Below are 26,597 nucleotides of genomic sequence, written 5' to 3'. Positions count from 1 at the left end.
AAAGACTATGAGGAAATCCTCATGATATAATAGATGGAAAACAACATTATCTCTTTTTTAAGAAATATATTTTATTGATTTTTCACAGAGAGGAAGGGAGAGGGATAGAGAGCTAGAAACGTCGATGAGAGAGAAACATCGGCCAGCTGCCTCTTGCACACCCCCTACCGGGGATGTGCCCTCAACCAATGTACATGCCCTTGACCAGAATCGAACCTGGGACCTTTCAGTCCACAGACCAACGCTCTATCCACTGAGCCAAACCGGTTTCGGCCAACATTATCTCTTGACTATGGTAGTGGATCCATGAACCTATGCATGTGATAAAATCACATAGATCTAAACACACACACACACACACACACACACACACACACACGATAGTTAAAATGGGGAATGCTGAAAAAAATTGGTGGATTGCATCAAAGTTAATATCCTGGTTGTGATAATGTACTATAGTTTTTCAAGTGTTATTGTTTGGGTAAACAGGATAAAGGGTGCATGAGATCTCTGTATTATTTCTTACAACTGCATGTGAATTTATAATGATTTCAAAATAAAAAGTTTAATTTTATTTTTTAATTATTTTTATTGATTTCAGAGAGGAAGGGCGAGGGAAAGAGAAATATAAACATCAATGATAAGAGATAATCATTGACTGGTTGCCTCCTGCTTGCCCCACACAGGAGACTGAGCCTGCAACCCGGGCATGTGCCCTGACCGGGAATCGAACCATGACCTCCTGGTTCATAAATCAATGTTCAACCACTAAGCCATGCCGGCTGGACAAAAAGTTTAATTTTTTAAAAACCTGAATGTACAAAAGGAGCACAATCATGGGAAATATGTATTTGAATGATTACAGATTCGTTTATGCAAAATGCATTTGTATAAATACATGCACAAATGCATACCCATGAGTATACATGCATGCACATCTTACAAAGGGCTCTTTGTCTCTGTCTTTCCATGGGGTTCCCCTGACTGGTTGGCCTCACCTGTCTTCCTGCCTGCCTTTGCAGATACCTCTCCCAGACAGCGGATCCAGAATCTTAGTCGCTTTGTATGGAAGCAGGCGACAGTGGCCAGTGAACTATGGGAGAAGCTAACAGCTCGCTGTGTGGACCAACACCGCCACATCGAGCGCACTCTGGAGCAGCTGTTGGAGATCCAAGGGGCAATGGAGGAATTAAGCACTACTCTGACTCAGGCTGAGGGAGTCCGAGCCACTTGGGAGCCCATTGGGGATCTCTTCATTGATTCACTCCCTGACCACATCCAAGCTCTTAAGGTATATAGGCCCCCTCGCCTGGCTACAGCCCACCCTGATACCTGACACTCCTCTCAGACCCTGACAATGTTCCTGCTCCTGAGAGGCCATTGTTGACCAGTACAACAACCAAGTCTACCAACTTATGTGCTGGATTTGGGGGCTGGTTTTGCTGGAGTCTCCTCTGTCATCTACTGTCTTCTCTTTCTGTGATGTTTTCTGTGAGTAGGAAAGGAAGAGGATAAGGACCGTGGCCACCTACATCTTAGTCCTGTTACCCTAATAGGGAAGCATCTAGGTTGTGCTGTTGGATCAAAATCTTGGAGTGAAGAGGGAGGAGTTGAGGTGAATGACTAATGGTTTATCTTTCCCACTATCTGTCCACTGTGGGACTTGGGCTCTGATTCCACAGCTATTCAAAGAAGAATTATCCCCCATGAAAGATGGAGTGAAGTTGGTTAATGATCTGGCCCATCAACTTGCCATTTCTGATGTTCACTTGTCAATGGAGAACTCCCGGGCTCTGGAGCAGATCAACATCCGATGGAAACAGCTGCAGGTAGAGAACTCTTGAATGAGCCATGGGGAAGAGCCTCGATATAACTAGACTTGGGAGGAACTTCTCTAGGCCCAAAGGAAGTGAAGGTGCATTGAAATGGGAACTGCATAGGAGAAAAAAATGGTAGATAATTGAGGGCCAGGTAACAGGCTTCTCAACCTCTAAGCTACCGGGAGTACTTGAAATGAGGATCTAAGAAGGACCAGTCTAAATATGGATACTTGGAGTATACAGGGACAGACAAAGAGTGACTGTGACCCTAGCTGTTTTGCTCAGTGGTTAGAGCTTCAACTCATGGGCTGAAGGGTCACATGTTTTATTCTGGTCAAGGGCACAAACCTTGGTTGCAGGCTCAATCCCTGGCCCCAATTGGGAATGCACAGGAGGCAAACAATCAATGTGTCTCACATTGATATTCCTCTCCCCGCTTTAGCTTTCTCTGAGAATCAATGGGAAAAATATGCTCATGTGAGGATTAACAAAACAACAAAAAAAGAATGACTGTGGTCTGGAACTAGGGATGCTCATCTCTGACCCTTGGGAATGCTGTGGGAGAGCTAGCAGTTGGGTGATGGTGGGAAGAGCTGGAACCAGAGAAGAATCAGACTATGAGGGAGTTCACAAAGATTCTCAGAGGCACCTGGAAATCCCACACTAAATACCTGGAATAAATCCACTCACTTCCTACCTGTTGGTTCCATAGGTATCAGTTGGTGAGAGACTTAAGCAGCTCCAGGATGCCCACAGGGACTTTGGACCTGGATCACAGCACTTCCTCTCCTGTACGTGAGACAAACTGGACTTTACTTAGTGGAGCCTCAGCCACCTTCCAGGAAGTTCTACTGTTGTCCTTTAGGGACCTAGTGGGATCCAAGTATACCTTGACATTCTAAGCACAGTAAGGATAAAGCAGTGTAGTGCTTAAAAGGATAAGATCTCAAATCAGAGACACCTAGGTCTGAGTCACAGCTCTTTAACTTAACAGCTGTGCAAGCTTGAAAAAATAGTTTAACATTTCTGAACCTCAGTTTTCCCACTTATAGAAGGAAGTAAATGTATTACCTAGCTCACAGGGTTATGGTAATTAAATGACTTTATTTTTCAACAATATTCATTGAGGGCCTACTGTGGACCAGGTACTCTTCTAGGCCCTGGGACTACATCAGTGAATAAAACATAGGAAAGTCTTTAGTCCTATAGAACTTAAATTCTAGTGAGGGAAGCCAGACCATAAATAAATAAGTAAAAATAGATATGAGGCAAATTGGTGACAAGTGCTATGGAAAAAAGTAAAGCAGCTAAGGGATGAACAGGAAGTGATGAATTTAAAGGGGGGAGGCATTGCAATTCTAAACAGAGTGGTCAGGAAAGGCCCCACTGAGAGTATGGTGATGAAGAGAAAACCTCGGGGAGGTGAGGGAATGAGCTATGTGGATGTCTAAAGAAAGAGCATAGCAGGGAAAGGGAACAACAACTGCCTTTGTTAAGGCAGGGGCATGCCTAAGTATCAGCAAGGAGGCTGGTATAGAAGTGAACAAAGAAGGTAGAGAGTAGGAGGTCAGAGTGGTGGCAAGAGGCCAGAGTACAGAGGACCTTGTAGATTACGGTAAGAACTTGCAATTTTATTCTAAATGGAATGCAGAACTTGGAGGAGTTTGAGCAGAAGGATGACATGATCTGACTTATGTTTCAACAGAGTCAGAGTGTTGAGGATTGATAGTGGGAACAGGGAGAACTGTTAAGAAGCATATTGCAATAATCCAGGTGAGGAATTATAGTGATTCATATCAGGATGGTAACAGTAGATATGTTGACAAAATACAGATATAAAAATTAGATATGTACACAAAGCATTTAGAAGAGTATCTAGCACATAGTAGGAACTCAATAAATTTTAATAGCAGAACTATTGCTATTACACACTTGTATGTAGTTATACCTGCAGGGGCTCTTGTACTCAGGGAAATAGCAATGAGGAGGTTGGTAAGGTAACTTAGCCTCTCCTGCACCATCCAGAAAATAAAGACATGGAGCAGAGAGGGACGTCCTTTAAAGAGTTCCTCACCATAAAGAAATGGACAGTACCATTCCCCATTGTTCCACAGGACTGAGTAACTTGACCTTTTTGGGGAAGGGCTTTGAGCCCCAGGAGGAATGTAGGTTCCACTTCATATCCATAGAAGCATGCCAGCTGCCTATAGCTGAATGGATAGAAATGCCAGTCTGGTCGGGGAGAATATTTTTAGGGTAACCAAAGTCAAGTATTTCTGTTCATGCCCTTGCCTTGTCTTTGACATATGAGGTTACCAGTGACAACCTCTTCTCCTTTTGTTGTCCTAAGATCAAGGAAAGAAGTGTGTTTATTAGTTGCCCCACCTTTTGGGGCTGTTAAGATCTGGCAATGAGAGTCAAGTGTTTCCTTTGGGGTTTGACCTCTCCTTGGGATGACAGAGCAGGGGAATCTCTAGGGGCCTGATGAGCATTGGTAGCCAGCTTCTTTCTCTTTCTCTTCTTCCTTACCAGCTTCTGTCCAGGTTCCCTGGGAAAGAGCAATCTCACCCAATAAAGTTCCCTACTACATCAAGTGAGTGACTGTCTGAATCAGAAGTGGCTCAGTTACCTGCCCACCCCTTCCCTTGCCTGTCTTTTTCTCTACCTGTCCCTGTCACTCCTTATCTGTTTGAATTCCTTTATCCAGTCCAGTTTTTCCTCCTGCTCATCTCAAGAGCTCAAGATTCTACCTGGGTAAAGGTGATCCCTTGTGCTTTGGGATCTTCAGGGTTCAACCCTGGATCCTGCAGCTCCTTGCATCCAACCTATCCCTGAGTGGTGTGCGCATGTGTGAGGGGGGTGAGGGGTGGTGTGGCCCCTGGTGCTATTGATGCTTTTGTTTGTAGCCACCAGGCTCAGACCACATGCTGGGACCATCCCAAGATGACCGAATTATACCAAACCCTGGGTAAGAATTCAGGGATCCTGTATAGGGTGGATATTTAGCTGTCTTTGCTCTATAAGAACAGAAGGGAATTCCATTCAACAAGCAGGTGGGGATGGAAGTGAGTGTCTTGTCCTTTCTCTAGCAGCCTCCTTTCATCCCCTCTGCACCTCCCTCAAATGGACCATTTTATTATCACATTAAAGAATTATGCTTATAGACATAAACCATATCTGCTTTGAAAGGCATTTCCCAGGTGTAATGAATGTGACTCTACTTGCGTTATCTTTGGCTACTAACAGACTCACCATGAGGTTGCAATTTTATTCATGTTGATCTATGTGAATTTAGTTCATTTACTTAACTGCTAGAGTGTCCCATTGTATATACCACAGTTTCTTCATCTAGTCTATTGTTGATAGACATTTGGCTTGTTTCCAGTTTGGTGCTGATGAAGAGCTTTTGTGAATGACTTCTGGTACACATATGTGTGTTTTTCAGACTACAGGTTTAATATTGTTTCACTGTTATGACAGCATTTTAAAAATTGAAACAGACTAGGAAATATGAAAGAAAGTGCTACAAATCTTTAACAAGTCATATCTGATATTAATTTTATGTTTTTACTTTGTAAAATCTAGTAATGTATTGTTTCCTGAAATGTTTGGTTCAGTTATTTATACATACTCGCATGAGTGTATATATATTGGATCATGATGTAAAATAAATTTCTCACCATGTGTCTTGGGCAAAAAACATTTGAAAATCACTGATCTGGATATATAATCACTGATCTGGATATATAACTGGCTGGGTTGTAGGAGACCCGAATGTTCAATTTTACTGGCTAATGCCACATTGTATTCAGTTTATACTTCTATCAGCAGTTATTCATTCATATCTTTTATAATATTATACTTGTTATTGTCAGACTTTTATCTTTTGCCAATCTGGTGGGTGTATAATTGTATCTTGTTGTGGTTTAAATTTGCATTTCCCTGATCTGAGTGGGTCTCTTTCCATTCTCTGCAGCTGATCTGAACAACATTAAGTTCTCAGCCTACCGTACTGCCATGAAGCTACGCAGAGTTCAAAAAGCACTACGCTGTAAGTCTCCCATAATACTTCCTTTATGGCCTTCTCACTCCATTTCTTCCCGTCTTCATCTGTGAGTTGTTTCCCACTTTCATTCTACCTTGGGCAGGGTTGTCGATTGACTTGATGAGATATCCAAAGGCTGGGATATCCTGGCTGTTGACACCTGCTCTTCTAGGGCCCTTCTATTCTCCCAAAGTCCCAGACTTGTTTCCAAATTAACCCACAGCTACCCTCTTCCTTGTCCCTTCTTCCACATCTAACGTGGATAATCAAGGAATTGTTTTATGGCAGGAAGTATCCCAGATGATGGTTTGGAACCACTGAGGGCTTGTGTTCTTTTTTAAAGAAAAATATGCTTTTATTGGTTTTAGAGAGAGGGAATGAGATAGGGAGAGAAAGGGGGAGAGAAGAGAAAGAGAGGGGTAGAGAGAGAGACTAGAGAGAATTTAGGGGGCTTCCTCTTTCACACCCCCTACTGAGGATAGAGCCAGCTATTTGGCATGTGCCCTGACCAGGATTCGAACCTGTGAACTCTCAGTGCATGGAATGATGCTCAATCAACTGAGCCACACTGGCCAGGGTGAGGCCTGTATTCTTTTGTCATCTGGGGGTGATTAGATGTAGTAGCAGATCTGTTGAAGCATATGCCAGTGGTTAGGGGACAACATAGTTGCAGATATAATGTGCTTTCTGGCCTTTCTCAGAAACACTATTTATTCAATCTTCCTGGCACATCTGGCTAGGCTGTTTCCAACATTGGGCAATTATAAAGTTCTCCTCAGGTATGCTACACTTATCCAGGCACACTTGAGCATTCATAACTGGTGACTAGGTTCTTGGGACAAAATCTATGGACAAACCTATTTATAGTTAAAATATGTATAAAAACAGAGAAATTTAAAATAGATTTGTCCAACAAAGAAAGTGAGTTTATTCATATCATACCATCTTGAAACGGATGTCAAAGAACATATGTGTATAGAAAAATTTGGGGTTAATTTAAAGGGCTTTTTTTCTGCTTTCCCTTTCCTTCTAATGAGTGCCTTGGTAAAGAGCAAGCTTGTGTCATATTCACAAATGGTTTGTCTGGAAATTGAGTTAAATTTGGTGAAGCTGGTAGCCTTACCTCCTTGTCTAGCCCCTGGGGTTCTTCTTTTGGCTATATTTTCTCCCCTCTCCTTTTTTTCTTAGTGGACCTGGTCACTTTAACCACAGCTTTGGAGATCTTTAATGAGCATGATCTTCAGGCCAGTGAGCATGTGATGGATGTGGTGGAGGTCATTCATTGCCTGACTGCCTTATATGAACGCCTGGAGGAGGAAAGAGGCATCCTGGTCAACGTGCCACTCTGTGTGGACATGAGTCTCAATTGGCTCCTCAATGTTTTTGATAGGTAAGGGCTTGAAACCCTGGCAGCCTCCAGGATGAAATCCAATGGGACATCGGGAGTGGACCTGGTGGGAAGGGGTTGTTCCCATGGTGGACTTGGACCCAACTCAGCTTGGGACATGGCTAGCACAGAGCCCTACTGAAGTCAACTCTGTGAAGGAAATGACTGCCAAGAAGTTAACCTTTTACATATATTCATGTTCTCAGTCTCTTCTTTTAAACCTAGTGGTCGCAGTGGAAAGATGCGGGCATTGTCCTTTAAGACTGGCATTGCATGCCTGTGTGGCACAGAAGTGAAGGAAAAACTGGAGTGTGAGTACAACTCCAAATTCTGGAATGTGGAGTAGGGTGGAGGGAGAGGTGTGGCGGGAGGAAACATCTTTGTAAGATAAGCGGAAGGCAGGTCTTATGACTCAGCAGAAGACTACTCTTGCTACCTTGTGATACTTTCTGGTCCAGGCTGTTGCAAAGAACCTATAATAGCCGAAGGTCAAGATGGGCTTAAGGCCTATTTTTATTGCCAGTATCACTCCAGTGGGTTTGGTCTCTTCTAATCTGATGTAATTACTTTACCAGGATCTGAGTTAGCATCCTGGGGTACTCAAAGCCCAGACTTTATAGTTCTATTTTCCTATAGCCTATAAGGCTTAGCCCTCTCCAGTCTGGAGCTCAAGCCATGTCACACATTCTACTGGAGACTTCCCACAGGGATTACATGGGCAGGGTGCAATAATCCCCATTATTGGACAGTGCACAGTATGTAATCCTGTATTTTTTAACCTCTCTGGTACATAGTACCTTTGTTTCCCCCTCCATCTTCATCTTTTGTACAACATTTTTATACTTTTCTACAGCAGAATTCTTAGTTGACAAGTGCTTACGGTGTATTAACCACTCTACTAAATGTGGTGAGTGCTAGGTTCAATTAAACATGGTCCCTGCTTCAAGTGGTTTATAGTCCAGAGGAGGAGACAAAAGTACACAGAAAGCAATTTTACAGTGTTAATTAGACTAATCAGAATGGTAAAGGATATGTGCTATATCAGGTCACAGAGGAGAAATGACAGCAGTCTGGGAAAACTTTACAAGGAAGGAAACCTTTCAGAGCATGTCCATAGCTATATTACTTAGTTCTCCCAAGATTCCTTTGAGTTGGGTGGACAATGATTATTTATTTTATTTTACAAGTAAGGAAACTACAGTGTAGAGTCTCATGACTTACCTAAAGTTCTGCAAGTTAGTCAGTAATGGATCCATTATGAAAATCCAAGCCCTCTGTCTTCCATGTTTGTGTGTTTTCTAAGCCTTAGATGAGGTATGAAGCAGACAGACAGTAATCTTTGGAGGAGGTTTTCTAAGGGAGTGGGATGGGAGAGTTTCCCAAGGGCAGATATAGTAGCTCATATTCAAATACAAGTACCACTGTCTATTCCACAATCACTTAGAGATAATTCTTAGATTATCAAATGCTTTGAATTAGCTCCTCTTTTTATTTAAAAAAAATATTTTTATTGATTTCAGAGAGGAAACGTTAATGATGAGACAGAATCATTGATTGGCTGCCTCCTGCACACCCCCTACTGAGGATCAAGCCCACAACCCAGGCATACGCCCTTGACGAGAATTAAACCCGCGACCCTTCAGTCCGGGAAGCCTATGCTCTATCCACTGAGCCAAGCCGGCTAGGGCTAGCTTCTCTTTTTAGATGACCCATGCCAGTGTTTCTTCCCATTTGTGTGGATAATTGAGAGAATACCGGAGTATCAGACTACATAAGCTAGGGCAGATTAGCTGTAACTCATGTTCAGGCACACCTGAGCCCCATACACCCTTATCTTGCTTCTTAAGAATCTGTTTTCCCGACAGTATTATATCTGTGTCTGGCACTGCTCTCACACAGCTTGCTCTCTGTCTTCATCTTTCTACCCTCTCTTTCTGGTGTACTCTCTCTTTTGCCTGTCTCACTTTTACTCTCTGAACTTAGAGAATGCCATTTTTAGAATTCTTGAGCTTCTAGAAGGTCAGGGATGAACCTCTAGGTATTCCAGTTTCAAAAGTCATTAGCTAAGTCTATGTGCTCTTTCCCTGTCTTCTTTTTCTGCTCTCTCCTTGCTCATTCTCTGGCCATTTCTGCATTGGGGTTGGCCATGACTTATTGTGGGGCCAGCAGACCTCTTCAGTCAAGTAGCCAACTCGGGCAGCCAGTGTGACCAACGCCACCTTGGTGTCCTGCTTCATGAAGCCATTCAGGTGCCCCGTCAGCTGGGGGAAGTGGCAGCCTTTGGGGGCAGCAATGTGGAGCCCAGTGTCCGTAGCTGCTTCCGTTTTGTGAGTATGGAACTTGGGAGGATGGAAGGGAGGGTTTATGGGAGGGAGGGTGGGAAGAAGGGAGGGAGGACTAAGAGCTAGGCTTTGATCTGCACTGATCAGATGTAAGAGAGTTTTTTGGGATGGAACAAGAGGGCAGAGGGTTCTCTGGGCTTTTAGGGTCAGAGTCCTGCCAAAGAGGGTGTCAGCTCTACTAGGACAGGACAGAAGTAGTCACCTCTGGAGAATAGGTCAACCCAGGTCTTGCTAGTTATCCTGTTCCTCTGAGGACTGCCATTCTAGGGACACTTTGGGCCTTAGTCCATTGGACTTCTTGTTTCTCTAGAGCACTGGGAAGCCAGTCATTGAAGCTTCGCAGTTCTTGGAATGGGTCAACTTAGAGCCCCAATCCATGGTGTGGCTGGCTGTTCTGCATCGGGTCACCATTGCTGAGCAAGTGAAACATCAGACCAAGTGCTCTATCTGTAGACAGTGCCCCATCAAGGGCTTCAGGTAGGAAAAACAGTACCTGATGGAATAATAATAATTGTAAATAGGCTATGTTGCAAATAAATCATATATTTTTTAAATGTATTGCATAATTATATAATTACAGCTAATCTAGTGTACATTAGTATATAATGTAATTCTATCGCACAACGTTTAACATTTTTAAAAATCGGAAATATTTTCTTTAGTTTTAGTTGTATTGTGAAATATTCCAACCTACAAAAATGTATAGAGAAGCCAAAGGGAGTGGGTGAGGGAACAGCACAGAAATGGAAGTAATTTGCTTCTGGTTTCCCAAGGAGCATTAAGTAGAACTCAGAAGCCTCAGCATCCTGATATAAGAACATCTATGTACCAAATGGTATGCTGGCAAATGGTTCACAACTGACTCTCCAGAAAGCAAGAAAAGAACCTAATTTTTAGCATTTGCTAATTTCCATGATGTAAATACTCCCACTGTGGCCCATGTCTAGCTACCCACAGGGGACTGAGGAGAGATGCACAGTTGCACACTATTTATAGTATTTCCACCATGCAGATCCAATAGACATAAACAACCTCGTGAGTTTTGAGTATTTATTACTTCAGTCTTTAATGTCATTTACTTAATTGTGAGTTTATAGAATTTATTTTTTAATAATGGCTGTATTTAACAACCAGCTTAGAAACTCCCTGAAATTTTAACAGTTGGCTCTTGTGAGCTGTTGTGAACCAGCTCCAGCATCCCACAGTGCTTACCCACCACCAACTGTAAGAAATAAAAAATTATTGCAGTACATTTTAAGTTCTACTGATTACATTCTCATTCCCCTTCCACAAAAATAGCCACTATCCTGAAATTGACGTTCATCATACAATGCTGTTTTTTGACTTTTCAAAGCACTAACACACACTCTTTTTACAACCACCGAATCTTTTTATAAGCAAATGAGGCAAAGAGGTAGAATGTTACTTGCCCAAGTTCACACAGCTGGTTAGTATAGATCTAGGACAAGATGTTGGATCCTCTGACTTCTCAAAGTCTAGGCATTTCACCATTCTAAATACTACTAGGTCTGGGCAGCTCAGCCAGGCTTTGGAACTGGATCTGAAGGTCTAGTCTACGTTGGGTAATAATAGAGTTTATTATTTTTTAAAAAAACTTTTGGAAATAACTTTTAGCTAACTTACCCAGGACTGGTAGAATAAGCGGCCTTCATATGGGAAGAGTGACTTCTCCAATGTAGTTGGTGAGACTGGACTTTTTGGGATAATCCTTCTTTAGAAAGCTATTTGCTATTGTGAGCAATTTATACCTGCACCCCTCTTCCCTTTAAAAAGGATGGTGAAACAGTGCTATTTCCCACACTTCCTAGGAGTCTGAGCATGTAGTTTTATGGAGACTTATGCTCTTTAGAATAAGGCTAATCATTTAGTAAGGACTCAGCCACTGCTATGTATAGGAGGTTGAGCATGTTATGGCTCCATGTCCTACGTCCTTCTGATGTGTGTATATATTTGTATGTTAGGGAAATGGGGAGGTCACTATAGTCCACTGGATACTCTGTCCTACAACCTTTCATCTCCCCAAGGTACCGGAGTCTGAAACAATTTAATGTGGACATCTGCCAGACCTGCTTCTTGACAGGCAAGGCCAGCAAAGGCAACAAGCTGCACTATCCCATCATGGAGTATTACACCCCGGTATGGAGCCTCGGGGCTGAGTGGGAGGGGAAGACAGCTCTCAGATTCTGGGCCCTTGATCTACTTAGCCAAGCACTGACTAACTAACTGTATTCTGCCCTCCTCTGGGGAGCATTCTCCCAATAGTCCCGATGATTTACCAGTTTGGGGGATTCAGGCCTCTATGTTCTTCCAGCAGGGCTTCTCCATCACCAGGGCCACAGCTGGGTATAAGAGCCCAGGACATATTCACTGTTTTCCTGCAGAGAGAAGTTTCAGGAAAAATAGTGTAAGACAGTTCCAGGCAACAAGCTTCTGTTGCTCACTTTAGCTTCTCCCCCCACCCCCCTAGTTTCTTACATTGCTCCTGTCACCTGGTCTTCACCTGCTACTTTGTTATTGCTTCCATCTCTCTAATACCAAAGTTTGTCCTCGAATTAATTAATCAGTCTCTTGGGGGGGCGGGGAGAAGGAGGTATGTTCTTTACCTGGCTCCCCAATTTCACTTGGTTTTCATTGGGAACTGTGCCCTTCATAGCCACTTGAGTCCAAATTGGTCAACATCCTTGGACTCCAGCTACACAATTTCTCCTCTGCTGTGCTCAGGATCCACAGCTCCAGATGTAGCTGCTTGAGCTGACTCTGCTTCCTCAACTCCTTTATTCCATCCTATTTTATAGATACTCCCAATGACCCAAGCATGTCTGGGCTGCTTATATTCCCCACTGCTGTCTCCCACCATACCTCCTACTTTTCAACCTGTTTTTCTATAATCCATCTCTCCAAGCTATCATCTCTTCTCCAAATTTTGTTGGCACAGAAACATGTACAACTCAGTAGGAGCAGGGACATTGCCCTTTATTTTTCTTTTATCATTTTAAGGTAAATATTATAAAAGATATACATGGAAAACTGGCTCAAAATGGTATACTGATAATCCTCTACCTCCTGTTGATCTATGTCCCTAGAATTTATGCAAATGATATTTAAAAAATTAATGAATATATACTAATTGTAAAAGATTCAAATAATATAGATGTGTTTAAAGTATAAAATGAAAGTCTTTCTCTCTCCTCAGCCTGATCCCCACCCCTCTGGTCCAAATTCTCAAAGACAACCAGTATTCACAGTTTGGCATGTGTCTTTCTAGACCTTTTTCTAGGAGTGGGATGTAGTAGGCATGAACAAGAGTGGAGGACCAGTCATGTTCCCTGCTCTAGGGGAGCAGCCACACCTACCCTATCCAAAGCCTTTAAGGTAAGTCCCTCTCCCGTTTTTCCCCTCAGACCACATCCAGTGAGAACATGAGAGACTTTGCCACAACCTTAAAGAACAAATTCCGCTCAAAGCATTATTTCAGCAAACACCCTCAGCGAGGTTATCTGCCTGTGCAATCAGTGCTGGAGGTCGAGTTCAGTGAGACGTGAGTACCAGTGGCTGGTGGGAACTGTGGACAGCCTCACTGAGCCTTGGTATAAGAAGGGGCAGAGTGCTATGTGGGCTAGGGGAGTGCTCCAGGGCAAAACCCAACTCGTGACAGAGCAGTTCAACTTGTGCCTGACTAGGAATCCTGCCTAAATCCAGTCTCTGTGTCCTGTTCTCATCATCTCCTTCCCATCTCACTAATTGGGGTAGGGGGTGAAGAAATAGGTTGCCCAGCTGCCCAGTCTTTGGTCCTCTGAGTCTTTGCTGCTTTCTTCTAGGCCGGCTTCTTCCCCGAGGTTGCCACATGCTGACACACACTCCCGCATTGAGCATTTCGCCAGCAGGTACCACCAGGTTTGGGGGATAGAGATTACAAGGAATATCATGGGGAAGGGGTTTTTGCTTGGGGCAAAGAGAAAGGAGTCAGTGCTGGGGAGGGTGTGCACAGTGGGGTATGTGGCAGTCAGTGAGGCCCAACACTTAGGTATGGTTGGGACAGCCCCCAAAACTAATATTCTGTTGTGGGATGAGAATCCTTGAGATGAAAGCAGGCCCACATCTTGTTTTCCCTTGTTCCTGCTCTTTTTTCCCAGGCTTGCTGAGATGGAAAATCAAAATTGCTCCTTCTTTAATGACAGCCTGTCCCCAGATGACAGCATGTGAGTTTTCACAGCTGCTCCTTTTCCAGGAATAGCTAGCTTTCTTTAAGATCCTTCTGCCACCATTTACTTGGGAAGGGTTATATCTTCCAGGGGAGGTAGTATGGTAGTTAGGGTATTTGATACCCTAAGGAAGGGAGACTGCTTTCTGGGCACATACAATAGTTTAGTAAGAGAAGCAGTCTGCCTGCTATTAACTGAGTGGGGGGAATGAACACTACCTCCCTGCCATCTGCCCAGATCCCTTTCTGTTGCACAATCCCATTCTTTTCTGCCCAACTTTGAGGAAGAAGACTATGTTCTCAACTAATTTTGCAGAAATGAGCCATTACCTTATGCTCAGGATGCCAAAGGCCCAGATAGTGCCTCAACAACCCTGGAAGACACCAGGGACATAACTGAAGTGTGGCCAAAGATACTCCCTGGCTCTATAGCCCCAAGAACAGGCCCTGCATCTCTAGGGAGATACCTGGCCTGCTCAGAGGGCCTAGGAGGTACATGGATCAATCTGGCCCTGACCAGGACTAAGGCAGGCAGTGATCCTTCTTGGGATGGGGAAGAGAAGGGAAGATGGAGTGGAAGAATAACACAGACAGGGAATCATTTCCCACATGGTTTTAAGAATCCACAGGCCTCAGCATACTGAAAACACTCTGTCATAGTATATACCCAACCATGACCTCTGCCACCTTTGAATACTTCCACTCCTCGTAAGCCTAAATACATAGTCTTTTCCCTTTCTACGTGACTTAGATTTGAATTCTTCAGCATGCATTTCCTGAGGCCTGAACTGGGACCTGAGAACTCATGCCTTGAGCTGTTTCTTGGTTCAGCGCCCAGCCATCTCCTTTCCTCTCCCCACACCCATGCAGAGACGAGGATCAGTACCTGCTGCGGCACTCCAGCCCCATTACAGACCGGGAGCCAGGCTTCGGACCGCAGGTTCCATGCAGCATGGCCACAGAAAGCAAGGGGGAGCTAGAGAAGGTCCTGGCCCACTTAGAGGATGAGAACCGGTGGGTGTGGCAATGACACAGATCCATGTAGATTCTAGAGTCAGGCAGCTTGCAAGTCCTGGCACTTCCACATCCTACCTATATGGCCTCAAACAAGTTATATTCTGTGACCTTCCATTTCCTCATTTGTAAAATGGGGCTATTGGTAATAGTACCTCCACCTTAAGGCCACTTGGGAAGATCAAATGATCAGGCATATAATGTGTTAGCCAGTGCCTAGCTTAGAGTAAGTATTCAATAAGTGCTAGCTAGTCTAGTAATTATTTTAACCCTTTGTGCACCATAAGCATCTATAGTCGCAAAAGAGATAAAAGCGTCTTCGGATGCGTGGCAATTAACTGGTTAACACCTTTAACTCAATCCAAAAATATTCAAGTACCCACTAGATGCAAGCAGAAAGAATACAAACCCATAAAGTATACATGTTTCTGCCCTCATGGAATTTTCAGGGTTGGATTGGAAAGATACTTAGCACTAAGTGAAAGTAATGAAAGAAGAGGAAAGTAACACTGCATTGCACATTTGAGGACTGGAAGAGTGAAAGTGGAGATGACAGGAATGGCATTAACTCCATAAAGTATTTATGGCAGCAGGGACCGGAGGATGGTCCAAACAACTTTGGAGGCATGCAGTAGAATCCATAGAACAGTGCTTCTCAAACAATAGTGAGCATACAAGTAATTTAGGGAGCTCGGTAAGGTGCAGATTTTGATTAATAGATCTGGGTAGGGGCCTGAGTTCCTCTATTTCTAACCAGCTCCCAGGTGTGCCCATGTCACTGGCCCAAAGACTGTACTTGGAGTAGCAAGTCCTTAGAACAGGGTCAGTCTGCAAGGTGTTTGTTACTGGTTCAAAACAAGATAAATATAGAAACAGAGAGTAAATTTTTAGAAATGCTTATTGACATTGCCATGACATCCCAGCACATAATTAGTGGATTTATCTTCATTGAACAGGGTATAGATCACTTTGTTGTTGAACTTGTGTGGCAAGTCATGTGTAATGTGAGCTGTGTACTAACCATGCACATTCAGACCACATATTGGTTCACAGTGGATTGAAAAAATCTATGGATAGTTATTTTTTGTTTAATTTTTTTTTCAATTACAGTTGACAAAATATTATATTAGTTCCAGGGGTATGGCATAGTGATTAGGAATTTATATAACTTACAAAGTGATCTCCCCAAAAGTCTTCACTATGGATAGTTTGAGAAGCACTGCATAAGAGCAGCAGTTAGTAGACACTGGGAAACAATGGGGAGAGAATAATTCTGTTGCCAAAAAAAAAAAAGTAATGTCCCCCAAAGCAGACAATCTCTTTGGAATCTGTGTTCTTGATGACTCAACATGGGTGTTCAAAGTAGGCCAAAGAAGAGGGTAGTTGGCAAAAGAGGAAAGATGGGTGATATTTTATTTGTTATGTCTTTTAAATATCTAAAAATGCAGAAGGTGAGTCAGTGGCTGTAATGCCTCATTTGTTGCAGTCTGTATTTCTGCCTGATTTTAAGGTTAGAATTAATCACCTAAACAGCACATTAGAGTCCTGAGACATTTGTTATATGAAATAATAGCTCTCTCTGCTTTGAGGCCCAAGGATGGCAGAATAAATGGCATATGTGCTACAAAGGAAGTGGATATAACCATTCAAGCAAAATCATGGCTGGGGTGGTGGTGGAGATGGGAGAGCCAACGTATTGCTCACATCCAGATATGGGGGATCATTTGGGATAGTCAACAACTCATTAGGGCTATAGATTTGGCTTCTTTGTCCGTGGCAGGATTCTCCAAGGAGAGCTGAGGCGCCTGAAGTGGCAGCATGAGGAGGCTGCTGAGGCACCCACCCTGGCTGAAGGCTCTGCTGAGGTGGCACAGGACCACCGCAATGAGGAGCTTCTGGCTGAGGCCCGGATCCTTCGGCAGCACAAGAGCCGCCTGGAGACACGCATGCAGATCCTTGAAGACCACAACAAGCAGCTAGAGTCCCAGCTGCAGCGCTTAAGGGAACTGCTTTTGCAGGTGAGGCTGAAGCCAGGGGAAGGGCTAGTATGACCCATTCAGGGGATAGAGATGGGGAGGAGTGGAGTAGATATGTGACAACAGGGAGTAAAGAAAGAACTCCTTGGCCATGGCTATTAGGTGGCCTTCTGAAGAGAACTGCACTGGAAATTGGGGAAGGGAAAAGAAGGGAAGGGAAGGAGAAAAGGGGAGGGGAGGTCTGGTATATTGCATTACTTGGCCAATTCTCTTCCATCTAGCTTTCACTCCATCCTTGTGTGTTACTCTCAAGCCACTGTGGGGTCTAGGGCAGAGAGAGGACTTCTGAGAGCTCAATTCCCTATAATCTATTTGAACCCAGTATTGAGAGAACAAAGTTCAAAGAATCATCCAAAATTGGTTTTTATCATATGTTTGCTGGAAATAATCAAGTTTGAACATACTTGGCAAGAGAAAGATTTTTTTTTTTCTGTGAAGGGGGCTCTTTTTACTTTTTTATCCCTTTCTTCTTTGAGAGATAGTGTATATGATATAGTGTAGCTCTAGAGTCAGAATGTCCTGTGTTTTAATGTGGCTCTACCAATTAGTGACTGTGGGGTGTTAGGAAAGTTACTTAGCTTCACTAAGCCCTAGTACCCTCATCTGCCAGATAGGTATAATAATATACCAACTTCATGGAACTGTGGTGAACATAAAATGAGATAATACATTTAAAGAATTTAGTACAATGCCAGGAATATAGTAAACACGTGATAAATGTTACCTATTGTCATTATACATACCAGGTGATACCACCCCCTGTCTCTTCCCCAGATCCTCCAAGGGATGAACTCTAGATGCCTGGAGGTCTCTAATATATGATATGTTATGAATTGAGGATCAGGTGTGCAACTCTACATTTCTAGAGAGAATTGGGTTCTGAACAGCTTAATTATAGCTGACATAACAGCAAGAGACCTTTAGGTGCAATGCCATTCTTACAAGAACTAGGGGACTTTAATATATCTTGTTGAAGGAGGAAGGTAATTGGTAATTGAATATTCTAAGAAGTTTCTGCAAAGGGTAGGCCACTGTTTGGGGCACTACCAAAGTTTCTTAAAGTCCAAGTGCAAAGGGATGGACATGGGTCTCTAAGGCCCCTTCTGAGTTCAGGAGTCTGTCAAAGGTCAGGAAGGCAAAGCCAATTAAGTCATGCATTACCTCTTCCTAGCCACAGAATGAATCAAATGGCAATGGCTCTGCAGGCTCTTCTCTAGCTTCCTCTCCACAGCAGTCAGAAGGCAGTCACCCCCAGGAGAAGGGACAGACTACTCCAGACACTGAGGCTGCAGGTGAGTTTCCCCAGGCCCTTCCTCCATGCTTTGTCCTGCCCTAGATCTCCTACTTAAAGTTCTGCTAGGGCTGGTTCTGGTTTCTCCTCATGGCTTTGAGCCTACCATCAGGGATGATTGGTTTATTGACTAATTCATTCATTTTTTAATTCTACATATGTATAATATATTGATCACCACCCATGTAGTACCCCCTGGGAAGACACAAATGCTGTGGGTTTGCCCTTCCACTGGTGGTGTCCTACTGTAGCCCCTTTGCTTCATTAGGGAATCTCTAGTTTCCTTTCCAAATTTCTCTTTTCTAACACAGATGATGTGGGTTCAAAGAGCCAAAATGTCAGCCTGTGCTTGGAGGACATTATGGAGAAGCTTCGCCATGCCTTCCCCAGTGTGCGAAGCTCTGATGTGACTGCCAACACACTGCTGGCCTCTTGATGGAGCCATATCCCCATCCTATAGTGCATAGTCCTCTACTAGTTCTGTCAAAGCCTTTCCTCAGTCTTCACCCAACCTTTTCAGTCCCCACTGGCCCCACATGTCTGAGCCAGAGTCATTTGGGCTCTAGGCAGCAGCAGAAATCTGGTGGTATGTGAGGTGGGTGTATGAGGATCGGGGCGGGAAAGGAATGATTCCTATGACTCCAGAAATGTGCCCTTTAATCTTCAAGTTTGAGACTGGTCCCTTAAGTAGATTTATATTGCAACCCAGGCAAATAGCACTTGGAGGCCACTCAGATGGGGAGCAAAGAAACTGCCTTGCAGTGCTAAGCAATACTTGTTGTATCCTTTTCTTCTCCATGGAATTATGGAGATAGGGAAGCCTAATGACCCCAGGGTTCCAACATTATTAATCCACAGGAGTTAGCCCTATTTTCTGGACCAACTCAGAAAGGTAAAAGGGTATCCCTGAGACAACCCCTCTCCATCAAAGTGCCCCTGAAAAAAATCTGGGGGTAGCATGTATCATATTACTTCAGCTCGAGGGCATACCTCTAGCCATCCTGATGCTACCTAGATGTTGTTTCCTCCTCAAATACAATATATTCAGTTTCTCTGCCTCAGACCTCTACTGGCAGACCTTTCTCATGGGGAAGGGAACAGTTCATTCTGGGTCCTATTTACACCTTACATTTGGAAAGATTATAGAAATATTTATGGGCTCAGATTCCATCCCCACCCCCTATGCTACTCTTTCCTGAAGGCATCAGCATCATACGAGAACAGTTGAGTTTCTTTGGAAATCCAAGTGAAGCCACCCTTGGCTCTTCTGAATCTACCCTCACAGCCCTGGGGGAGGGGAAGCAGCTTACTCAGCAAGGGGTCTTGCTCTCTTTGGGTGAGAAGTGGAAGCCACCAGCTAGCCTGGAAGAGTGTGACTGCCCAACAATATTTCTTCTTTTACACTGAATTGGGTGAGGTGGCCGATTGTCTCCAGCTAATCCTAAGGCAGATGCAATGGGCCACTTTAAATAGTGGCCTGTTCCTAGGAGCTACTGACCATTTTCCATCCAGGCAACAGCATGGCCTTCCATTGCATAAAACTATTCTCTCCAGAAGATGAAACCAAATCTCAAACTGAACTAACTCTTACTAGGCAATGTATACCATGATCCCTTTATCCAGAAACCAGTCAGAATATATAGCTGGGGAGGGAGGAGTGATCTTGGGAAATTTGAATAGAGTCAGAGCCCACTGAGGCAGCTTTCTTTCAAAGGGAGCTTTACGATCTAGAGCCCTAAAATTGATTTCATTTGCCTAAATTTATATACATACATATCTATCCTACATATCTACTGTATATTAGTACTCCCCTGGCCTCACTCACACATTAAATTCTAATACCTCTTGAAGTATTAATGTTCTGCCTTGCTTTTTGTTAGCCCAAGCCTCCGGTTGAACAGATAGATATATCCTGGCTGCTCCCCTATGATGACTCTCTATTCATGTTTGGGGTGAGCTCTCTTTAATACCAAAGCAACAGAAGCCTGTGGCCATAGAGGAATCTAACAGGAAGAGTCAATCTCTTCTCTTTACTCAATGCAAATCTTCTTCCCTTGAGACCAGGGCCTTGGATGAATTTTCCAGGGCTCCTTTAAATGATGCTCCAGGTACCATAATAGAGCAAATCTAAGCTTTACCTACCCCATGCAGAAAAGAAGTAACAAAGAGGCTTTTAGTGGCCTTTTTGTAAAAGGCTAAGACACAGAATACGTTATCTAGCCCTTTCCAGTTCTTGAGTCTGGCTCAGGTCCATGAAGAAAGCTGTGGTTGCCACTGAGGTCAGGAGGGTATGAGATGCTTGGGGTGCTTTGTTATAATCAAGCAGTGTGCCAATGAATACAGCTTCTGGGAAGCTAGATTTATCTGCTGTATAGGATGGAAGGCAGAAGCTTAGATGCAAAAGCCTAGGATTGCCTCCTTCTAGAATCACCACGGGGCATTAAGCCAAAGGCCCAGTGTCAGACCTCATCACAACGTTTACCTTATTGCTCAAGAGGTCTCTGGGAAGAAGGACTTGGGTATCTGGATATATGATGAGTAGGTGGTAAGTGGGCATTAGACACAGAGCCTAGGCATCAGTCCATGAGTGGGGGGAAGCTATATTTGTAGTGGCCTAGATTGTGGGCAGGAATGGGATAGAAGAAATTTGCTATAAAACAGAGAGCTTGGGGTCTTTGAGGCTTATGGCTGCCTAGGTCTTAGGAGGATAGATGTTATAAAACAATCTTTTACCAGGGAAATCTTGGGAAATCCTTTCTGTAACCCTCCTGCCATTAAAGAGATTCAGGGCTGCTGAGGGCCTGTGGCAACTGCAGCGGGCCAGGCATAGTAGAGCGATGTAGATTTTGTTATGTAGGATTTGTGCTGTTAGGTGGAAAGAAGCAACAGGTGAAGTGTTGAATTCTCACTAACAGGGTTACTGACACTTTGTGGTCCTGTGTTTACCTTAATGCCCGAGGTAAGTACTGGCATACCTCCTTTTATTGCACTTTATATTATTGAGCTTCACAGATGTTGCATTGTTTTTACAAATTGAATGCAAGATCCTCTATCAGCAAAAAGATTACAACTCACTTTATTGTGAGAGTCACTTTATTGTGAGAGTCACTTTATTGTGAGAGTCTAGAACTAAACCCAAAATATCTCCTAGGTATGCCTATTTGTCTCTCAAAGCTCCTCATGTGCAGGCAGTTTTCCTGTAGTGAGGTAAAGGAATCCTTGGGCACTGTGAATCCAAATTAAGGTGACACTTACTGAGATGTGGTGTATGTCATTAGGCATCTGTCACGTATGTTTCCTAAAGGTATCGTATGTGATTTTGCATGGTTTATGGCCCTGGACTGAAAGGGTTGCAAAGGAAGTTGCTGAGTAGGCAGCCTGAGGAAAACGTCTTACTTGAAGAGTTAGGAGCTGTGATAAGAAATGTGTTTGCGGAGGTTGTTGTCATATAGTATCAATAAACAGTTAGGATTGATAGGTGATTTATTATTGGCAGAATCTGATCTAAGCCAAAAAGCCATTTTGAGGGTGCCTCTGCTTGTAGTGAGAGCATAGTGGGGTAATGTTGACTGGGTAATTGTTAGGGAAGGCTGACTGGCTGGAGGACATGTGGTTTTTGTTGTATGAAACCTTAGGGAGGGCCCTACCCAGGAAGACATGTGCCCTTCCGTCCAGAATGGAAAGGCTGAAATCAAGGCTTTTAAGTACCCATTTCCTTCAAGGCCCAAAATTTGGAAATATTTTCTTGCAGAGAAACCTGTTTGAGTTTATCTTTTCCAGGAACTGGGTTGTTAGGTTACAGTAATAAGAAACCCTGAGGACAGGCAAAGGTCAATTCTGGGAGATGGTTTGCCTCCAGATTCATTTTAAGTAATACTCATATTGTCTGAGGTGGTGTGTTTGGGACCTTGGCTCCATTTCCAGCTTCAGGCTAGGGTGTTCCTTCAATACACATTCTCAATGACAGACTTGTGGCCTCTGAAACCATTTCAGGCCAAGAATTTCATCAAAGTTTCTTTGACATAGGTGACAGATAACCAAGAAAGTAGCTGCCTTAAGATAAACAGTCCCGGAAGAGAAAACTGGAGGCCCTGCCCTAGAGCTGTGGAGACTTAGTTGCTCAGCAGGGCACCTCTACCTCTGGGACTCCCTGCCAAAATCTGGCCCTAGGAACAAAGGAATATTTCAGTTCCTTTTTATTCTTTTAACACCCATGGCTGTGGGAGAAGGAAAGGCTCAAGGCCAGGGCTCTGCTCCCAGCCTCTATCTCCTCCCACAGCTGCTGCATTTGGCTGAGGGGCCTGCTGAATGTTCTTATTGTCCCCAGGGCAGTATTGAGGCCAGACTAAAGCTATGCTGCTTGCTGGCTGCAAGAACTGGTCATGAGGATGGGAGGTGGGGAAGAGATTCAGGGGAGATGACAAGGGTGACACATAAGGCTAGAAACATTTGAGACAAAGAAGCAGGGCTGGGAACAAATTGGTTAACTTTGATTGCCACTCACTGTGGTGCTTTTCTCCTTTCCCTGGAAATCTTCTTTGAAAAGAATAAATTTGTATTTGTTTACCTTGGTTCCTCTGGTTATATATATGTACTCTTTGACTCTGATATTCCACACCCTTCTCTTATTTGTGTGTGGGAAGAGAAGGTGGGCCAAGAAACTACAGCAACACTGCAAAAAATAGGTTACTAGATGAGTCCAATACCTACTGTACCAAAAAGACACCCCCACTAACTACATCCACCACAGTTACCTGAAATGGTTGTTACTTAAGGCACTATACACATTAGCTACTTACACCCTCACCAAATGAGCTCTATGGCAATGGTTCTTCAATTTTTTTTTTTACCAGCCTGAAACATCATACAAAAAAAGAACAATGCAGTAAGTGGCCATAAAGTTACATTTATTCAATTATTCTCTAGATTATATGTATAATGTCCTTGTAAATAATCAGTGGTGATAGTTTTTTATAAATGCCATTTTCTGCCAAAATAAAACTCTGCTAGTCCCACTTTGCTACCACAGTTTTTCTTTTTTCACTAATCTATAACAGCACTGTCCAATAGAAATACAATGTGAGACACATATGCAATTTAATATTTTCTAGAAGCCATATTAAAAAGTAAAAATAAACAAGTGAAGCAAATTTTGCTAATATATTTTATTTAACACAGTATATCTAAAATATTATTATTTCAACATGTAATCAGTATAAGATGATTCTTAATGATATTTTAGATTCCTTTTTTTTTTTAAAGAAGTCTTAGAAATTGTGAAACAGGCTTATAAAGAAATAAGAAACCCACATAGATCCAGAGTATTTATTACTTAGAGAGACAGCAAAAGCAAGAACAACAATAGTACTAGGTCCCTGCACCCCTTGTCCCACAGGACAACAATGAAACAAAAGGAGCCTTATGACATGTAATATGGGTGCTGGGGCACGTTGCTGCTGAGTAGCCAATTCCAAACTGTAGCTAAGCAGTTTTATGGTCTGCAGATGTCCCCTTTGGTGCTGGGGGGCAGGCATAAAGTCCCATGACTCACCAGAATGAAGGAGACAGATGAGAGACTGCCTCATGGCAGTCGCCCTCAAGATAAGGAAGTGAGTGAGAATGATCTTGTAGGAGCTCCCTTTGAGACTGCCTATCTTTCCAGGCTCTTGTAGAATTACAGGGCATTCGCCAAGGCCCAGAGCAGCCTGCAGTTGAGCCTTGCCTATGTGACCTATGAGGATAGTGTGAGATTACTAGGCCATTGGCAAAGAGAAGTCCCCCCACAGAAACCCTGTGTATATTTTCTGCTTACTACACATCTCAATTCAGGCTAGATAAGTTGTTCAAAAGCCACAGGTGGCTAGTGGATACCATATTGGCCACTGCAGGACTGTAATATACAAAAGTCAGAATCACTGGGCCATTAAAAAAAAAAGACTCTGTGAGATATCATATGTGTGTATTTTGGGTGAGGTGGACAGTCAGGGTGGCAATAAGCCTTGGGGGACTGGAGTGCAATGGTAAAGCAGTTGCCTACGGTTACAATGAGATATGGTATTAGAAGTAATGAAAGGGCACTGCAGACACATGAATTTGACCTTGTCCCCTCGTGTTATTTTCCCTTCCCCCTTGCCTCTCAGCAGAGCTCTGGCTGCTCTTGGGCTGGAGTATCAGGCAGAGGCTGGATAGGACTCTTTTACCTCTCTCACCCTTGGATGGCATGTGCGGCATATGTGCCACCCTCACTGACCTCAGTCTCTCCAGCCAAGTGCCCTGAGTACTTTTTATGTTTCTGTTCCAGCCCCCTGCCTTCCTTCATTTGAAAAGGTCTATCTTCTTTTCAAACCCTGCCTCTTCTTCCACCTTCTGCCTCTGACAATTCCTTTCCCCCATTTTCTTTCTTCTTATCTTTTAAATTCTGGGTTTCTGTGGGGGTTGGGGGGTGGTAATATTTTTTATATCATTTTGGTTTTCAAGCTATCTTATAACTTCTCATCTAATCTTGGCTTCATTTAGTTTGCCCTTAACATGTCTATCTCCCTTAATTCCCCTTCTTCCCTGCATTAGTTAGCCCCCAGCATTCCTTCTGTCTTTATCCCTCCTCCATAGACCCTTCCATACATATTGACCTCCCTTCTCTGCCCTTGGCTTACTAACTTCAATTTGGAGTTGGAGCACCTGAAGTGGCAGAGAAAATTTGTGAGTACATTTCCAACTTCATTAATTGGGACCAGACCTGGGTCTAGCTAGACTACTTCCAGAAAACCCTCAGCTGCTTCTTGGTAATAAGCATTATCACCCTTGATTTCCAGATGAGGAACTGGAGGCTCTAAGAGGTATAGAAACATGTCCAAGGTGAGTAGTAGACCTGGGATTTCAATCATATGTTCATTCCACTAAAACATAATTCAACAAAAATTTTGGAGCTCTATGGTTAATATGAGATGATTTGCTTAGTTCTTTAGAAGTTATCCTAAGAGCTCTTTAGAAGGAGCTTCAGTACTGCCAGCATCTTGTGACATTTCCTAATCATAGTTAACTGCTTATCTCTCCAGTTTCCTTTTGGAAGTGGTTTAATAAAGTGACAGCAATCTATTTAAAATAAATAATTTATTTATTGCTTAAATAATACAAAGTGGAAAACCTTAACAGTGCATCTAAAAAAAATATATGCATCCACAGCTTTTAAAGGAGTCTTCACAGTCATCACAAGTATTTGGTCTTTCCTAACCTTTTCTGATGGAGGTTAGGATGAAGAGGCTCAGAATAAAGGGAACCTTTAGAATTTAATCTCTGCTCTAACTATTCCCTTAGCTAACAAATAACAACCAGACACAGTCCTAAAAACACAACATCAGAACAAAGATTGTAGTGGCAAGAAATCATTCCTGACTCTTCCCATAAGTGGCCTGAGGTGACCCTCTGAAAATGGTTCGCTACTCAGAAAACTTCACAAAATTATTCAAATCAAGAGATTCAAATCTTTGTTTTCATTTTAAGAGCACTCATGAGACCTAGCTGGTCTGACTCAGTGGGTAGAGCATTGGCCTGAGGACTGAAGGGTCCCGAGTTTGATTCCAGTCAAGGTCGCATGGCCTGGTTGCGGGCCCGATCCCATGTAGAGTGTGCAGGAGGCAGCCAATCAATGATTCTCTCTCATCATTGATGTTTCTATCTCTCTCTCCCTCACCTTTCCTCTCTGAAATATATATATATATATATATATATATATATATATATATATATATATATATATATATAAAATAATAAAATTTTTAAAAGAGCACTCATAAAACTACCCAGGCCATCAAGGGTATGCATATTTGAAAAGCCACCAAGTATGTGAAGGGTGCCAGTTTACAGAAGCAATGTGTGCCATTCCATTGTTATAATGTTGGCATTTTTAGGTGTGCCCAGGCCAAACAGTGGGGTTGGACACAGGGTTGGTGGCCCAAAAGGTGTGCTGAATTTTTGCTGCACATGCTTACAAATGCAGAGAGTAATGCCGAACTTAAAGGTTTAAATGTAGATTCTCTAGTTATTAAGCACATCCACGTAAACAAAGCTCCAAAGATGCTACACTGAACTTACAGAGCTCATGGGCGGATTAATTCATACACGAGCTCTCCCTGCCACGAGGAGATGCTCCTTACTGAAGAAGAGCAGATTGTTCCTACACCAGAAGAGGATGTGCAGAAGGAAAAGATATCCCAGACGAAACTGAAGAAACAAAAACTACGGTTCAGGAGTAAATTCAGCATGAAATAAATACTAATAAAAATTTTAAAAAATCATCCATGAGCAGGAAAGCAGCCCCTATTATATGTACAGAGACGGGGCATAACCTACTACTGTGTTTCCCTGAAAATAAGACATCCTCCAAAAATAAGACCTAGCGCATGGAAAGATAAGACATCCCCTGAAAATAAGACCTAGTGCA

At 43.1% G+C, this 26,597-nt stretch overlaps 1 protein-coding gene and 1 pseudogene across 2 annotated transcripts in view; both read left to right on the top strand.

The window, feature by feature from the left end:
* Positions 1-23,173, top strand: part of DRP2 (dystrophin related protein 2) — a 67,415-nt gene extending 44,242 nt beyond the window's left edge. For both annotated transcript variants that reach the window (XM_036440000.2, XM_036440001.2), the window contains 18 exons: positions 1,023-1,291; positions 1,683-1,829; positions 2,533-2,611; positions 4,353-4,413; positions 4,727-4,788; positions 5,797-5,871; positions 7,054-7,255; positions 7,478-7,563; positions 9,422-9,579; positions 9,905-10,071; positions 11,640-11,751; positions 13,017-13,153; positions 13,434-13,499; positions 13,749-13,814; positions 14,687-14,830; positions 16,611-16,848; positions 18,038-18,158; positions 18,469-23,173. In XM_036440000.2, coding sequence (XP_036295893.1) covers positions 1,023-1,291; positions 1,683-1,829; positions 2,533-2,611; positions 4,353-4,413; positions 4,727-4,788; positions 5,797-5,871; positions 7,054-7,255; positions 7,478-7,563; positions 9,422-9,579; positions 9,905-10,071; positions 11,640-11,751; positions 13,017-13,153; positions 13,434-13,499; positions 13,749-13,814; positions 14,687-14,830; positions 16,611-16,848; positions 18,038-18,158; positions 18,469-18,593 — 2,315 coding nt within the window. In that variant the 3' untranslated portion in view covers positions 18,594-23,173. The remainder of the gene's footprint in view (positions 1-1,022; positions 1,292-1,682; positions 1,830-2,532; positions 2,612-4,352; positions 4,414-4,726; positions 4,789-5,796; positions 5,872-7,053; positions 7,256-7,477; positions 7,564-9,421; positions 9,580-9,904; positions 10,072-11,639; positions 11,752-13,016; positions 13,154-13,433; positions 13,500-13,748; positions 13,815-14,686; positions 14,831-16,610; positions 16,849-18,037; positions 18,159-18,468) is intronic.
* A 2,775-nt stretch (positions 23,174-25,948) lies between these two features.
* On the top strand, positions 25,949-26,441 carry LOC118720075 (annotated as a pseudogene).
* The last annotated feature ends 156 nt before the right edge of the window (positions 26,442-26,597 follow it).

Source organism: Pipistrellus kuhlii, unplaced genomic scaffold (genome assembly GCF_014108245.1).
Source record: "Pipistrellus kuhlii isolate mPipKuh1 unplaced genomic scaffold, mPipKuh1.p scaffold_m20_p_16, whole genome shotgun sequence".
Lineage (NCBI taxonomy): Eukaryota > Metazoa > Chordata > Mammalia > Chiroptera > Vespertilionidae > Pipistrellus > Pipistrellus kuhlii.
The sequence above is the reverse complement of the archived record's forward strand: the minus strand, read 5'-3'. Positions and strand labels throughout refer to the sequence as shown.